This window comes from Panicum virgatum, chromosome 5K (genome assembly GCF_016808335.1).
Source record: "Panicum virgatum strain AP13 chromosome 5K, P.virgatum_v5, whole genome shotgun sequence".
Lineage (NCBI taxonomy): Eukaryota > Viridiplantae > Streptophyta > Magnoliopsida > Poales > Poaceae > Panicum > Panicum virgatum.
In genome coordinates this window covers 54906949-54922309 of record NC_053140.1, presented here as the reverse complement: position 1 = coordinate 54922309, position 15361 = coordinate 54906949, and the positions used below count along the sequence as shown (strand labels likewise).

Sequence of the window (15361 nt, the reverse complement as noted above, 5' to 3'; positions counted from 1 at the left end):
TAGCGGCAAGAAGTTACCTGATAAAACCATTTTTTTTTGCTGAGATAGTAGTTACAAATTAAGCAAACAAATCATACTCCTAAACCCTGATTATAAGACATGGAAGAAGAATTATTTGGGTTTTAAGCCATTAATATATTGGAACATTCAGGTCTAGTACCGAGTGAGCATTGATGGGTGGGAGCAGCTGGTCGCACCGTTAGTCCGTTGCTTCAACTCAAGTATACCGCTCTGTTTAGTTCCCAAAAAATTTCCTACATCTGTCACGTCAAATCTTTGGACACATGTATAGAGTATAAAGTGCTGTTGAAAAAAATAAATAATTACACAGTCTAGTTGATTAGTACGAGATGAATCTTTTAAATCTAATTAGTCCATAATTAGACATTGTTTGTCAAATAACAATGAAATGTGATACAATACAAAAATCCAAATTTTTTCACCAACTAAACACACCCTAGTCACTCGCCTGGTACTCGCCTGCTTGCTTCTGTTGCAAATGCCGACGCGAAGACAGATCCCCGATTTAGGCACTGCTTATGATTTGGCTAAATCCGCTTATCGGAGAAGCTTGTGTTAAGCAGATTTTGCAAAATCATAGCAAAATCATAAGCTGTGCCTAAAACAGGGCAAAACGTAAGCGGATTCAGCGGTTTGGCGTATGTATGGTACAGTTTTTTTTTCTTCTTCGAAATCTAAGAACAGTCTTGCTAAATCCAAATCATTTCGTGTGAGCTAACGGTTCCGCTAACTGACAGGTGGGCCCATCAAGCTTACCTCCACCGCTCGACGAATCCCATCGCTAACCCAGAACATTCGGTCCCGAAATTTACAATTTACAGCTATCAAGCGCGGAGGCGGGAGCAGCGAGCAGCGCTCGGCCGGCGACCCCACCACGATGGCATCAGCAACCGGCCGCGCGGCCGCGGGCGCGTCCGGCGACGGCGGGGTCCTCACCTCGATGGTGGGGATGTACCAGCACCAGCTCCGCGACGACGCCTTCGGCACCCTAGGCGGCGGACACTGCGGTGAGCAGCCACGGCTCGCCGGCGGCGGCGCCCCGTCCTCCTCCTCTCCCTCGGCTGCTCTCGCCCCGCCCCTGGCACAGGCGCATGGCGGCGATCAGCCGCGGCAGCTGTTCGAAGTGCTAGTCGGCGGGGGGAGCCTGCTGCGCGGCCCGGGAGGCGGCAAAGGCAGCGGCGCGGTTGGGGATCTGGGGGTGCTGGTGCGGTGGATGCGGGAGCTCGCAGCGGATCCTGTGGCCCCGCTGCCGGCGCCGTCGGAGCACAGGGCGAGGAAGCGGCACGTGCTGGCTTTGCGGCGTGCACGCTACCTCAGATTGGAGGACGTGGCGGACGCAGAAGAGCTCCCCAGCTTCTCCAAGGTGAGTTCTTACGGCGCAAAACTCTCGTTTTATCGAATTGTGATCTGTTGCTAAAATTATTTGGAAACGTGGTTTTCGGTGGCCTGTTGCTTGCTCTCGGCGGGATGTGGGACTGCATCTGCCGTACCATTTGATTTTGCATTCGGGAAATAGAGGATGCAGCTCGGAGAATGGTAGTGACAAGTGTCGCACGTTGGTAGGATCACTGTCACTGCATAAGTATCATGTCCTTTTGCCTTTTGTCAACCAGTGAAGCTGCTGGAGCTGGGCTATAGAAGGTTCCAGGCTGGGATATGGCGAACCCTGAGTAGGATGTCACAATATCTGAGCCAGGGGGCTGTGGTGTCACCGTGTGACCTGCCCTGTTTTAGGCACAGCTTATGATTTTGCTAAATCCGCTTATTGGAGAAGCTTGTGTTAAGCAGATTTTGCTTGTTCTGCTATCTTAGTTCTGCTTATTGATAAACTGCTGCTTAGCCTTTGACACAACTTCTGCATAATCTGTGGAGAAGCAAGGGAATAAGCTGGGCCAAACAATGGCCATATTACATGGCAGTGGCACTGCACACTAGCTGGAAAATATTACTTCCTCCATCCACAAAAGGATGCAATTATGGGATCCATGCGGATCAAACTAGTTTAAGTTTGACCAAATTTATAGTAAATAGTATTAGCGCTTATGTCTCCAAATAAATTTGTTATGAAAATATATTCTATAGCTAATCTAATGGAACTTATTTTGTATCATGAATGTTATTATTTTTTTATATAACTTCAGTCAAAGTTGAACTTGTTTGACTTATCGAAAAGCGAGAATTGCATTCTTCTGTGGACGGAGGGATTACATGCAGCTTTTTTCCATAGGCGCTAGTGCACAGGGCATCCTAAGGCGTGTTGATAATGTAAAAAGAGGCAGGGTAGACCAAAATTTGACATGGGAAGAGGTACTCCCTCCATTCCGAATTATTGTTCATTTTAGCTTTGTCTTGAGTCAAACTTGTCTAACTTTGATTATTTTATAGAAAAGTGTATATAATATAATAACATCTACAATACCGAATAAGTGCAATATGAAGACATATTTCACAGTAGATTCAATTCAATGAAACTAATTTGATGTTGTAGATATTGTTGTTTTTTTATAAACTCGGTCAAAGTTAGAGAATTTTGACTTAGGACAAAACTAAAGTGAACTATAATTTGGAACAGATGGAGCAATGAAAAAGGTCATGAGAGAATGGAATATAACTAATGAACTATTTTCGGATAGGGCCGTGTGGAAATCAGTGATCAACGTGTCCGAACCATGACTTTTGTTTTATTACTGTTACTGCTACTTCTTATTTATGCTCTTTCTTGTTTGATCTCTGGCCCGTCCCAAACTACTTGGGAAAAAAAGGCTTTTGTTTTGTTTTTCTGTAATTCCTGGTGGATACATACACATGCACAGTGTTTTTGAAGATACCCAATAGATTCATCATTTTTGGCTTACAAGTATAATAACTGATAACATTCAGCATCATGACTCAGTGTTCCCTTGGTCATAGACAGCATATTAATGTTTCTTAGTTGAACACATTTGTTGATTATTAAATCTATTGATGATATGTTAGCATAAAAAATATTTTTTAAAACTAAAATTTGAAGAGATTCATTACGATGATGCCAAGGCAAACTTGCAAGAAGCGCGGTGGTAGATCCATAGACAATATATTAAACTTAGTAGACCCCTCCTGTTGGGAGGCTACCTTCCCCTATATCGAACCCTGCATTTCACATAGAAAAAGGACCCTCTTTGTGTAACAGCTTTCATAGTTATATGTGATTGCGTCCTGGGATGCCATCCTTCCTGACCTTTCTCAGCCCTTGTAGTGGGTCTTCTCCTACGTGCAATGCCTTGGGGGAAGGTCATTCCTCCCAAGGTCGAGTTTTTCTTTTCTTTTGCCATCTTCTCCCTCTGTCCCAACAAAGAACGCAATTCTGGCTATGCACCTGGACATTAGGTTATCCCGATTCATAGCCAGAATTGCGTTCTTTGTTGGGATGGACAGAGAATGTCTTCTCTCTTTTTTTTCCTGCTATGCCCTTTATACTAAAAATAGAGAAATTGGGGTGATTGACAAGAAGGCTGCAAGTCTTAGGCAGGGGCGAAGCTGGAGCCAAAGGTAGGGGGTGCACCACTATGCATACAATTTCTAAATGAGAAAAACTGATATATGTCTATAAGGAGCAACAAAAATTTATATGCACAAAATAGAGGATGGATATGGATAGAGTCTGATATTGATGCTACTGTCACACGGAATGTATTTTTGCTCCTCATGTGCCTCAATACATGAAACTAAACAGCACATGGCAGCATGAGACACACAAGTATAAACATAATATTTTCATAAAAAAAATAGTAAACATAAAATAACTAATTTGCCAAAGAAAACATAACCACATCTTTGATTCCTTTAAAACAAAGAAAATATGCACATACACTAGCAATTCCAGAACCTAGATTAAAAAGATAACTTAAACCTACCAAGGGAGGGTACAAGAAATTTAGTTGTCATCAATTTTTTTGGTAAATGTTTATCTTTTTTTTTTCTCTTGTTTGGTAAATGTGAGCAGATATTGAAATTGATGAAGGAAAATGTGAGCACCCGTGCCAAGTCGAGGACTGGAACATGGGCGGACAGGTTCCACCACAGAGAACCTATGCTCAGATTTCTCATATGTTATCATGTTCTACCAATTTGAAATCATAAGTCTCTCTGCAGCCTATAACAAAATCAAATTGGAAAACTAGAGTAGGGAATTATTTTAATTGTTCAAATGGAATTAATTGATATACAACAAAATCAAATCGAAAGAATGAATGGCCTCCATGATCCATGCTATCCTCATAAGGATATTGATAGGTGCTTTGGCCATCATATAGGGTGCATCTAGCATCTAGCATTTTTGCTTCAGGGCATTTCACTCGAATAGTCTTGCCTGTTGGCCTTTCCTAATTCCTCCGATAATAAGAGTCTTGTTGGCCCGTGCGCAGGGGAGGTGGGTGCTGGGTGCAGAACTTTGAGCCGCGGGGGTGGGGGGGGGGGGGGGGGGGGGGGGGGTTGGGGGCATGAAGGGTGAAAAATGGACTGCTAGCAAGTAAAAGTGTTTTTGGACTGGGTGCATTTGCACCATACCCACACGGTACATGGCTTCGCCCCTGGTCTTAGGGGGAGGCATGTGTTAACTTACAAAAGAGAAACATGTTTAAATGCATGTCCAGCTAATTTATTACATCTGAACTAAATAGAATTTTAAGCTTTCCATTCCCCAAGGGTAGGCTTTCTAGAAGGCATGTATCCTGAAACTTTAAATGCTGTTGTGAATCCATTTATGTAAATGAAGGCCGTATTTTGTTTATTGAAATAAGAACAGTATTAAATACGATCAGTTACCAACCAATACTGTTTCTGGATAGTCTTGCCTTGACATATGATCATGTCTGGTGCTTATGCCCCTGTCAGTTACTCAGAACAAAAATGGTGAAAACTGAAAGGGCAACGCTGGGAGAAACTTGGAGGTTGCAGAGGGGTCGTTGTGAGAGAGAACTAGGACAAGTGTTAATAGTATGGCAGGCTTATGTTGGGAATAAGCAAAAATTTCCGTCCTAATGCCCTGAGCCTGTGGTTGATACCTGATTTCAGGTTACAGTGAGTAACAGCCTACAAACTTGTGGTAGGTAAAAGGCAGTTGTAGATCCAAAATCCATTCACATGGATCAATATTATGTGGTAGGTAAAAGGCAGTTGTAGATCCAAAATCCATTCACATGGATCAATATTATGTTGTATCTAGTGTGCTAGTCTTGTATATATTCCAATACATAATAGGGCTGCATGCAAACTGTTTGTGTGGTCATGGCCCTTATTGGCCTCTGAGCACTGCCTCCGGAAGTATGTGGAGAGAAGAGAACTGCCTCTAGAAGTAGGTGGAGAGAAATATATTTGACAGGTACTTTATAGAAGTTGATTTTTTTTTTTGAGGATTTAGAATGTTTTGCTAACTTTTATGTGGTTTGCATAACTGGGAGCAGCGGTACTAAAATGATTATTTGTTATTGATATGCATACGACCTATTTGTGCAGATCCTTTAAACCATGAGATCAAACAGTTAAATCACTATGGTGGTAGCTCATTTATGAAGCAAAGGTTGTAACAGAGTTGCACAAATGGGTTCTATGTGGAGTATTTCCCTTGTTATGGAATAGCTTTGCTGGCATTATATCAACAGGAACCTAGTGGTTATTTGAGAAAGCAAAACCATCATTCTTGCTAGGAGTATTTGTTATATGCGAAAGTTACTGGAGAACTGTGCAAATTTGCATGATTTGTCCTTTCAATCCAAGTAGTTACAATATCCTTAAACTATAGGGATAAATTGCTTTCTGATAACTGGTACTAAAACAATGGGAACCTAGTATTTGGTTATTTTTTAGAAAGCAAAATCATCGGCCTTGCTAGGAATTAGTATGCGATGATTACTGGAGATTGGTGCAACTTTGCCTGATTTGGACTTCCAAAGGACCAGAATGCTATAATGCTAGGCATATACATTGCAGCAGTAAAAATGGATTTGTACCAAAGAGTAAAAATGGATGCTCCTTAGTCATAATGATACTATTCATTGCTTCTTTGGAAAGGATTATGAAATTGTGAGACCCCTGGTAAAGTTCTTCCGTTCTTGTTTGAACAATAAATCCAGGGAGCTTGCTGCTTTTATATACTTGGCAAGCATGTATCTCTTATGCACTCAAGTTTTCTTCAGTCTGTGTTTTGGAAAACCCCCATGCTTAGAATGCCTCAAAATTTGATCAGGTCCCTTTATTGTCAGTTTTGTTACAAGATTGTGCTCGCATATGTTTTCAAGTCAGATTACATTTTGCACCTAGATGTCTAATGCAGTTGCCTTTTCTTACCATTTTAGACCTTGCTGCAATTTTCATTTTGTAGAAAAGGAAGCTCCACTGGGACAAACATAAAAAGAAAGGGTGCTTTAACATGCCAACAAGGAAATCGGAGAGACTAGCTAAGAGAATGAAACTCATGGCATCATTGCTCCTCACACAACGGAAAAAGATTGGAGTAGGTGAGCACTTTCAGGCAGAGATACCTGAATGGACCGGGCAACCTTCAGGGAAAGAGCTTTCATGTTACAGGAGTGACCCAGAGACATCAAAGATGTTAGGAACTACAATTTGGCCTCCTGGAGGTGATGTTAACAAAACCGATATTGTAGCTGTTGGGCGGGGAAGACCAGAATCATGTAGTTGCTCTTTCCCAGGATCCTTCTTCTGCAGACAGCACCACATAAATGAAGCAAGAGATCGGCTGCGATCTGAACTTGGTCAAGCTTTCACAATATGGCAGTTTGATTCAATGGGGGAACAGGTTTCTAAGTTTTGGAGTCATGATGAGCAACTAAAGTTAAACACACTTGAACTATTGGTTCCTGTTATGGACCAAAAGACATATTGGGCAGTTGCGTCAAAAAAATTTGCTTCAAAGCCCAGGATAGATTTGATAAAGTACTACTTGAATGTGTTCCTGATGAGAAGGGTGTTGAGCCAGTGCAGATTGGGTCTTCTGGAAATTGACAGTGACGAAGATGAAGTGGAGGAAGAGGAGGATGAAGATCAGCCTGAAGGCTCCAGCTCTCTTCAGAGGTACTGGTTTGTACACCTTTTTTTTTATGACAACATATAATTGTGTAAGAAGGTGTAATACCTCAATATTTGCGTTTTCTCATTATTGTCAACTGTATATCTTGGAAGTCTCCTTTTGTATTTGGATGCTTACTGATTGAGTTACCATTTACTCATTTCTGTAAGAGCTGTATTAACTGACTTCCTGCAAAAGCATTCGTACTCTGGTTAGGATAATGTTGAGTTTTGCTGACTATAGATACGTTTTATTTTTTCAGGACCCAAGATGAAACGACCCGGGTTTCCGAACGGAGAACCCGAATCCCTGTATCGTCGTGATAGTTACTGGATCAGTAGCCATCACATACAGAACTCATTTTAGACAGTAAATCTGGTCATACTCACTTAAATGATTCAAACATGGGTTTAATTATTACAAAATCCAGAGGATTTGCATTACAAATCTTTTTATTACAAGCACATTAGGCTAAACTGGAACAAACAAAAAACGGTAGCGGTAGCTGGTCTTCAGGCCATCCTTCAACTCGAACTTCATCTCCACAGGCAGCACTTGAGCGTAGCACGGGCTTCTAAGCTTCAGTCGTACCATCCACCGTTGTTGGCGTTGAATTTCTGCTCGGATCCTGCATCTTGCCAAACTATCCCCAAGGACGGGATAGGTTCACGTCACCATCCGTATGCAAGCTTTAAGTGGATGTAAAGGTATAAAAAATAACCAAAGGATAGGCTTATATATATATATGACAGGGCTAATCTCTACCCTGGGTATGAAATATTTATTCCATACCCGAGACGACCCACCCCGAGCCCACGCATCGTGCTGGCGCTAGGCGTGCGCCTGGTTTTTTTCCCCTCACGTTGGTTTTTTCCCATAGCGGTTTTCCTCCGTCCCTCAAGCGCACATCTCGGTCAGTTGCAGAGAAACTCATCCTCGCTCCTCGGGCCGACGGCGCTGCCATTGGACGCGACGGACGGGGAGCTCGCTGGCTTCTGCGTCTGCAGCGGCGTCCTCTTCGCGGGCGACGCCACGCTATCGCACATGATGGTCAAGTTCGCCGGCTTCTAGCTCCACAACAGCGTCCTCATCCCGGACAACGCCAACGCCTACACCAAGACGGTGAGGAGGAAGGACGAGCTCATCGTGTTCCCGCAGGGCCTGCTGCAAATCCAGGTCAACACCGACACAACCGCCGTGGCGTTCAGCACGTACATCAGCGCCAACCCCGGCCTGCAGATCACCGACTACACACTCTTTGCCAACCTCCTGCTAGAGGATGTGGTGACCAAGGTGACCTTCATCTGTGAAGCTGAGGTCAGGAGGCTGAAGGCGTTCTTCGGCCTCGTGAACAAGGCTGCCTTCTTCATCAGTATCCCGGACAACGACGCTCCATCCTCCCATTCCCGACGCCGGAACCTGCGATCGTGCACGGGTGCCCGCCGCACGCCGCCGCCGGCTGAACAACAACGACGCCCAACCACAGTAGCAGCAGCAGCGAGGTGATGTCCTGCTGCTTCCTGCTGGATGAGCTACTGATCGCCGCCGGTGCCATCATGTCAATTAACAAGCAGCTCTATCTGCTTGATCGATGGGAATATGAGATGATGGCTGCTCCAATTTGATCGATTTATTTGCAGCTAGAAATGGAGGCCATAGTACTGGACAAATTTTGGAGGTTAGCTAGATCGTTCGCTCGCTTATTATTAACTAACAGGGGGCTGGCAATAATTTGACCGGCAGCAAGTTGCTTTTAATTTCAACCGCGATGACTCCTTGCTGTGGAACATGCATTTGTTTCCTTCCATCCAATGGTCAGCTATCTCTAGTACTAGCTAGTATCTATCCTTCTTATTAATTGATATAGTCGATTGCAGAGACAATAATACAGAGACAAAGAGCAGCATATAGGATCACATGGAATATTCCTAAATAATTTACTTGTACAAGCCACATCGATTCCTGTGGTTCTTCAGAATTTCTGGTACAGCTGTAAAGGTTCCTGCAAATTCTTACATATTGTATTCCAAACATGCCCTACATGGTTAACACAACACTAACAAAATTTTGCCTGCCATATCATTGTTCCGTGTTTCCACCAGACATCTCCATCAGGCGAAGAACACTTGGAACAAAATAACTAAGAGAGATTTAATTTCTCTATGCTCTTTGGAGCTCTTACGGAATCATGACGCCATCAAGACATGTTACAAGTACAAAGATGCAGCGAATACTATTGCCTCTTGATCTTGCTGATGGTCAAGCTCAATTATGTACTTGTTCAAATAAGCATTCAGCCCATTCTGTTCCAAGTACCTGACAATAAAGGAATGTGACAATAATTAATGCTGATGCTTCAAAAAGTTCTGCAGATATAGCAGCAGTAATGGTCTCATGACAGAATATATCAGCAGATATGAACAAACGTATCAACAAGTAAATGTGCCGGCATGGACTAAAAGTAAACAACTAATTAATTTCCAGAGTATAAGTTCACTCAAAAACGAATAGTCCAAACTGTTGTTTCTGAATGCAATGGGACTAAGAGTGACAGATAAAACGATGTTACTGGATAGATCACATGGGAAACATAAGCAACATATATAGTAGAAAGATTAATAAGAACCTAACTCAAATTTAGAATGAAGGGATATATTTTTTAGAAAGAGTTTAAGATCGCAAATGGAAATTAGGAGCTGAACGAGTGGACATGATTACCCCATATGCAGGGACATGTTTCTGCCATGTGAAATTAAATTCCACGATAGCATAATAAATTGCAAGAACAGAATGAACACCGCAATACCATAGCCCTAATCGACCACACAAATCCTTCACCTGCATCCCAAAACTTTCTTCACCTATAGTAAGTAATTTGTAGCCTTGCAGCAGGGAAGGAATAGTATCATAGCACGGAAGTCGGAAGAAACAAAAAGAAATGAATTCACTCATATCTAAGCATGAGCAGAAATATCTACTGGAAAACGCAACATGAAAATTAATAAATCCAAACCAAGAACCCCTACTGCTCAACCACGATATACCTTATGGATGTGGATCCTTAAGTCTAAAGCACATACACTAGCCAGTATGTCTCTCCTCTCCCTTACCGCTGTCGCTGCTTCGATGCGCCTCTACAGAGTCGCACAGTTGGATGAGGCGCCAAGGTGGCATCGTCAGCACGGCAGTGGAGAAAAACGAGGAACTAGGTGTCCAAGAGTGGTCCGCTGACGCGGGCGAGATCGAACACGGGTACGATAATGACGGCCACCGGCAAATCCAACACTAGATGCTCAGATTGGGAGATTATGCTCACAACTAATCAACAGATCAGCTCCTTCTATTTTCGGAGAGGGTCTCTGACTGCAAGCGACAAAGAAACATTAGGATTGGAAATCCATTTGTCACTCGTAGGATCAAAGAATTCCTCTCTGCAATTACCTTCGGTCGATGCTTCCTTCAATTCCAAAGTCTGGAACAATGGGTTCTGATGCAATTAACCTGGATCTAGCTGTCCTGACGGCGGTGCCGGCAGGAGAAAACGGAGGCAGTGCTAATGACGCCACAATCGCCTAGCCGCCGCAGTCGAGGGCTCGAGGCGGAGTTGGGTGACTAGCTATAAAAAATATGCGCAAACAACTGAACCATCAGGGGCAGGATCTACCTGACGAGTGCCAGACTGCCCATGGCTGGGGCAGCAGGTGGAGTCCGTGTAGACGAGATCCGTGCGTTGCTTCCGCGGGTCCAGTGCAAGCAACCGGAGATGCAGCGTGGTGAGGAAGCTCGATGCACGCAGCGCCGATTCCGGCGGAGCGGTGTCGCGAAACGGATCGCGAACTGGGAGGAGGGAGCTCTGCCGGAGGAGGGGAGCGCCATCGGGAGGGAGGGGCAACGGCGGGAGGAGGGAGTGTGCCGTCGGGAGGAGCGGCGGCGTCGGGAACGGGAGGAGGGAGCGCCGTCGAGATCTGCTCACGACCTGGGGGCACCCTGCTGCATTGGGCGAACGCCCGGGTGGAGGCGGCAACGGTGGATGGCCGGCTAGGGCCGGCGGGAGCAGGCGCGGCAGCTCGCCGGGCGGCACGGACGCCGACGGCGCAGCGAATCGCGCTGGCCGGCGATGCAGGGCGGGGCGGGCACAGGGAAACACCCGGCGGCGCTGTGCATCTGCGAGCTGGGGAGGGGGGAACTGCTCGGTCGTGGGGGAACCGCTCGCTCGGTCGTGGGTCGAGGACGGCGCGAGCGTTCGGGTCGGGTGCGGGGGTCGAGCGCGGTGGGCGGGCTCGGGTACTCAATAGTTTATTCAGTACCCAGGTATCTAATAGACCTACTATATATATATTCAAAAATATGTCTCTCACTCATTTCAGGTCGGTGCAGGAAACTCCCTCTCCTTGCACCTCATCTGACTCCACAGGGGGAAGTGGACTAGAGGGAGGTAGAAATACTAAAGTTCACTACTCTATGAAAGTGCAGCCAGATCAAGAGTTGTACATGACCAAGTACGCGGCTATACGTATAGTTTTCACCCTGCAGGGGTTATACACATGTACCCATTCGGGCTGCAAGCCGGGAGCGACCCAACTGAGACACAGCCCACAACCATGACTCCATAACCATGACAGTACCATCCTGCATTCCCGGGGTGGGATACATTCGCCGCTACGAATGTTCCGGGGCTGTGGATCTCTAACCTGGACATTGGCTTCGAGAATCTCGGAGACTGGGGTCGGAGAACCCGACCAGGCCCCCGCACCCCGAATTGGGCGTGCGCGGTCTACCCTCTCCTGGAGACTAGGTTCGGAACACCCGACCGGGCCCGACGCACCCCGAATTCCCATGGGCGTGCTCGGCCTACCCTCTCGTTAAACACAGCCATAGTCTGGTACCGCACAGTTAGAAATGGCTAGAACCCCTGCCCATACGGGGGTAAGTGGTGTGCACGTTTGACATAGTTCCGTCACCAGAGGCACTATCTCGAACTATATTGCCGGGACAAGCGTGCAGTCCTCCGCAAAGGTCCTCCAAAGGCACCCATAACAGGTATCGCCTCTCCTTGGGCAACCACACAGGTACAACCCTCCTCATCCCGCACCCACCACAGGTGCTCCTTAGGATGTGCCCGCCACACATCCCCGGCCATTCACTTGCCCCCGCTAAAAGCCCTATCACTGGCTCCTCACATGGTGGATCTCTCGCATGCCAAGACTATCGTATCATGGATTCCCATACCCATTCACTCTTATGGTAGCCAAAGCATCCAATAATCAATCAAGGTATAGGGATGCAAGGAATACGGTAAACAAGTAGGCCATGCAGGCTTACCTCACACACACAAGTAAAGCAATAGCAATTCTAGCAAGCAATGTCTAATAGGAATTCAAGTCGTAGATGGGCGTGAACCTGACAGCTCTTCGTAGTCTTCCGGGGTCCTCGTGGTCTTCTCATAGTCCGGGACGTCCTCCTGGGTCTTCTGGGCGTCGGGGTGTCGATCTTCTCTTTAACAGCAGGACCTATTCGTAATTACGAATTACTATAGGGGCCAAAGTGCAAGAATGCACAAAACTATCCAAATAAGATCCAAATCACAACAAAACCTACTCTAACACGTAGATCATAATTTTAGAAGAATTATGAAACTGGTTTCATAATTTTCGGAGCTCCGGTTGATTTATTATCAATTTTCGAAGCTTAAAACAATTTCTGGAATTAATAAAAAGTTTTCAGAAAGACAAAAACACACAGGCTGACATGTGGCAGCACCAGGGAGTGCCATGTGTCCTGCTGACGTCAGCATGATGTCAGCACGGGGTCCGCCAAATGCTAACGTCATCATGGCCTGTGATAACATCAGCGTTGACCTGGTCAACATTGACCAAGTCAATGGGTCCACGTGTCAGCGGGGTCAGCTGGGCCCACGTGTCAACGAAACAAAATCACTGACGATTGGGTCCCACACGTCAGGTCCGGGTTAAAAGAAAAAGAAAAGGAAAATAGGGTTATTGGGCCGGATGGTGAACGGGTTGGCTCGGCTCGGCCCAACTTCTTGGCTTGGTTAGGAGTGCGGCTCGGTCCGCGATGGAGCAGGCCGGCTCGGTGCGTGGCTCGTGGGCTGGCTTGGTTGAGTCGCGGCTTAATAGGCTGGCTTACGGACTGGCTCGCTTGTGGCCCATGAACTCGGCTCGGCTCGGCGACTTGGGCTTATTGGCGTTTGGCGTTCTGGGCCGGTGGGTGAAGGCGGCCCATCTTCTCCTTTTCCTTCTTCATTTCCTCTCCTTTCCTTTTCTTCTTCCCCTGCTGACGACTTGGTCCCGCGTGGCTGCATCTTCTTCTCTCTCTGGTTTGTGGGGTCCGCCGGTCGGTGTTCTCCTACCTTCTCAGCTTATCTCGCCTCCTCTTCCTTCTTGCTTCTTCTTGCCGGCGGGCGGCTCCGACGGGCCAAGGCAGGGGCAACGACGACGCTTGGACGGCATGCGCGCAGGGCGGATCTGAACGACGGCGAGCGGCAGTGCGACGAAGGTGGAGCGACAGTGAGTCAAGGCAAGGGAGCAATGGTGAGGCAGAAGCAAGGCGGAGCAGAGCAAGCAGGTCGACGACGATGGCGACGGTGTCGGCAGCGGCGGTGAGGTGGCTCCAGTCCAAGGCGTGGCGCACGGACGAGGCGCGGCCACGGAACGTTGGTGCGCTCGGCCGCACACGGGCACGTCGTGGCGAGGGTGGCGTCATCAAGGCGAGGCACGAGCAGCGTTCTACATGTGCGCGGGAAACCACAGCACGGCCGGCGGCGCTCGGCGAGGTCTGGCAGTGGCGCCGACACAAGGATAAAGCCGCGCGGCGGCTGCGGCTCGAGCACGGCCTGTACGGGCACGGCGAACCGAAGGCTGCGGTCAACTTGGCTTGTGCGGGTGTCCAGGGTGCGCGCGAACACACGGGGCAAGGCCCACGGCGGTGGCTTGGGGTCGCGCATGCGCGCGCAGGGCTCGGGAAGCCGAGTCCGCGGCGCGGCGGCGAGCAGGACGAGACGGCCAGGGCGTCTCGTGTGAGTGGTGGAGGCAGGGCTGGGCACGGGCTTGTGGTGACGAGGCCAAGGAAAAGCGGCGGCCAAAGGCACAGCACTGGGTACACGCGCGTGCCTGGCATGGTCGTGATGCGGCGTGGTGGTGGCGAGGCCAGGGCCGAGGCGGAGGTGCGTGCGCGGCCGGGGGCTTGTCCGGCGTGGGCGCGGCGGCGGTGCGGTTCGGCGCTGCAAGGCAGCGGCAGCGTGGCCTGGGCGGCATGGAGGTCTTCTGCGCGCGTCCGACGCGGCCATGGCAAGACCGTGGCGTGGCGGAACAGCGCCGCGCGTGCGGGCGCATGCCAAAGGGCACGACGCGGTGGTGAGGGATAGGGCGACGGCGGCTTGGGCGACGCGCGTGCGGGCAAGGCCAGCGCGCGGGGTCTAGATGGGCGAGGCGACGTCGTGCGATGTGCGCGCAGCCACGGCGAAGCGTGGCGCATGGCCAAGGCCGGCGGAACGGCGGCCAGGCGGGCTGGGCAGGCTCCAGTTCTAAATAGGGGCGAAGGCACGAACAAGGCTCGGCCTTGCCCTAGGCTCGTGGGGGTGCACACACACGCGCGGCACCTTGGCCTTCCGAGGCCGCGCGCGGCCGCGCGGCCAAGTGGCCACGGCGGCGCTGGGTAAAGGAGGCGGCGGGCTGCGTGGTTCCTTGGCGGCGCGTCGACGGGCTCCTGCACAAGACGGGCGTGGGTGGTCCTAGGGGGCTTGCTATGAGGTTCCTCGGCGGCAGAGGCACACCGGCAGCACACAAGGGGAAGGCGAGGAGCGGCGGAATGGCGGCCTACCTCTCGGATTGGGGAAGAACACGGCGACGCAGAGGCGAGGTGAGGCCGTGGCGATTCGACGCTGTGCAGGCAGCGCAGGATCATCGGTGTAGTCGATCGTGCGCACCGGCTTGGCGACGTGCTCCAGCAGCGGCGGCGTCCTTCTCCTCCTGGCGCTCCTCTCCTCCTTCTTCCTCTCTTCTTCTTCCCCCTCTCCGAGTTCTCCTCTTCTCCTCTCCCTTGCTCTGTTTCTCTGGCGGCGGCGGTAGGAAGGGGAAATTCCCCTGGCTCTAGGGTTTAGGGAGTGGCGGCCACAGGTTTTATAGGAGCTCTGGGGCTAGGGCTTGTGCTCCACGGTGGCACGGACGCCGAGGGCTAGGATGGGATGGCCGCGGCGCGGGGGGTATGTGGCGCGCATCAAGGCGGTCCGCGGTGGGGGCTTGGTGCGCAAGCAAG

At 48.8% G+C, this 15361-nt stretch overlaps 2 protein-coding genes across 2 annotated transcripts; one reads left to right on the top strand and one right to left on the bottom strand.

The window, feature by feature from the left end:
* Positions 1-767: 767 nt before the first annotated feature.
* LOC120708688 lies at positions 768-7540 on the top strand. The gene is made up of 3 exons (XM_039994066.1): positions 768-1384; positions 6380-7092; positions 7350-7540. The coding sequence occupies exons 1-3, from the start codon at positions 899-901 to the stop codon at positions 7408-7410; spliced, it is 1260 nt and encodes a 419-aa protein (XP_039850000.1). The 5' UTR covers positions 768-898; the 3' UTR covers positions 7411-7540.
* A 1510-nt stretch (positions 7541-9050) lies between these two features.
* LOC120710265 (formin-like protein 3) lies at positions 9051-14051 on the bottom strand. The gene is made up of 4 exons (XM_039995906.1): positions 13783-14051; positions 12488-12582; positions 10752-11374; positions 9051-9403 (listed from the first exon to the last, which is right to left on the bottom strand). The coding sequence occupies exons 1-4, from the start codon at positions 14049-14051 to the stop codon at positions 9353-9355; spliced, it is 1038 nt and encodes a 345-aa protein (XP_039851840.1). The 3' UTR covers positions 9051-9352.
* Positions 14052-15361: the final 1310 nt, after the last annotated feature.

What these genes read in the sequence shown, in the direction of transcription:
- LOC120708688 (XM_039994066.1), top strand. Translation starts at nt 899, where the DNA reads ATGGCATCAGCAACCGGCCGCGCGGCCGCGGGCGCGTCCGGCGACGGC. An exon ending in AGCTCCCCAGCTTCTCCAAG is followed by an intron (nt 1,385 to 6,379) that starts GTGAGTTCTTAC and finishes TTCATTTTGTAG; the next exon opens with AAAAGGAAGCTCCACTGGGA. An exon ending in GGCTCCAGCTCTCTTCAGAG is followed by an intron (nt 7,093 to 7,349) that starts GTACTGGTTTGT and finishes TTATTTTTTCAG; the next exon opens with GACCCAAGATGAAACGACCC.
- LOC120710265 (XM_039995906.1), bottom strand. Translation starts at nt 14,051, where the DNA reads ATGCGCGACCCCAAGCCACCGCCGTGGGCCTTGCCCCGTGTGTTCGCG. An exon ending in AGACTACGAAGAGCTGTCAG is followed by an intron (nt 11,375 to 12,487) that starts GTTCACGCCCAT and finishes TAAACTATTGAG; the next exon opens with TACCCGAGCCCGCCCACCGC. An exon ending in GGCAGTCTGGCACTCGTCAG is followed by an intron (nt 9,404 to 10,751) that starts GTAGATCCTGCC and finishes CTTTATTGTCAG; the next exon opens with GTACTTGGAACAGAATGGGC.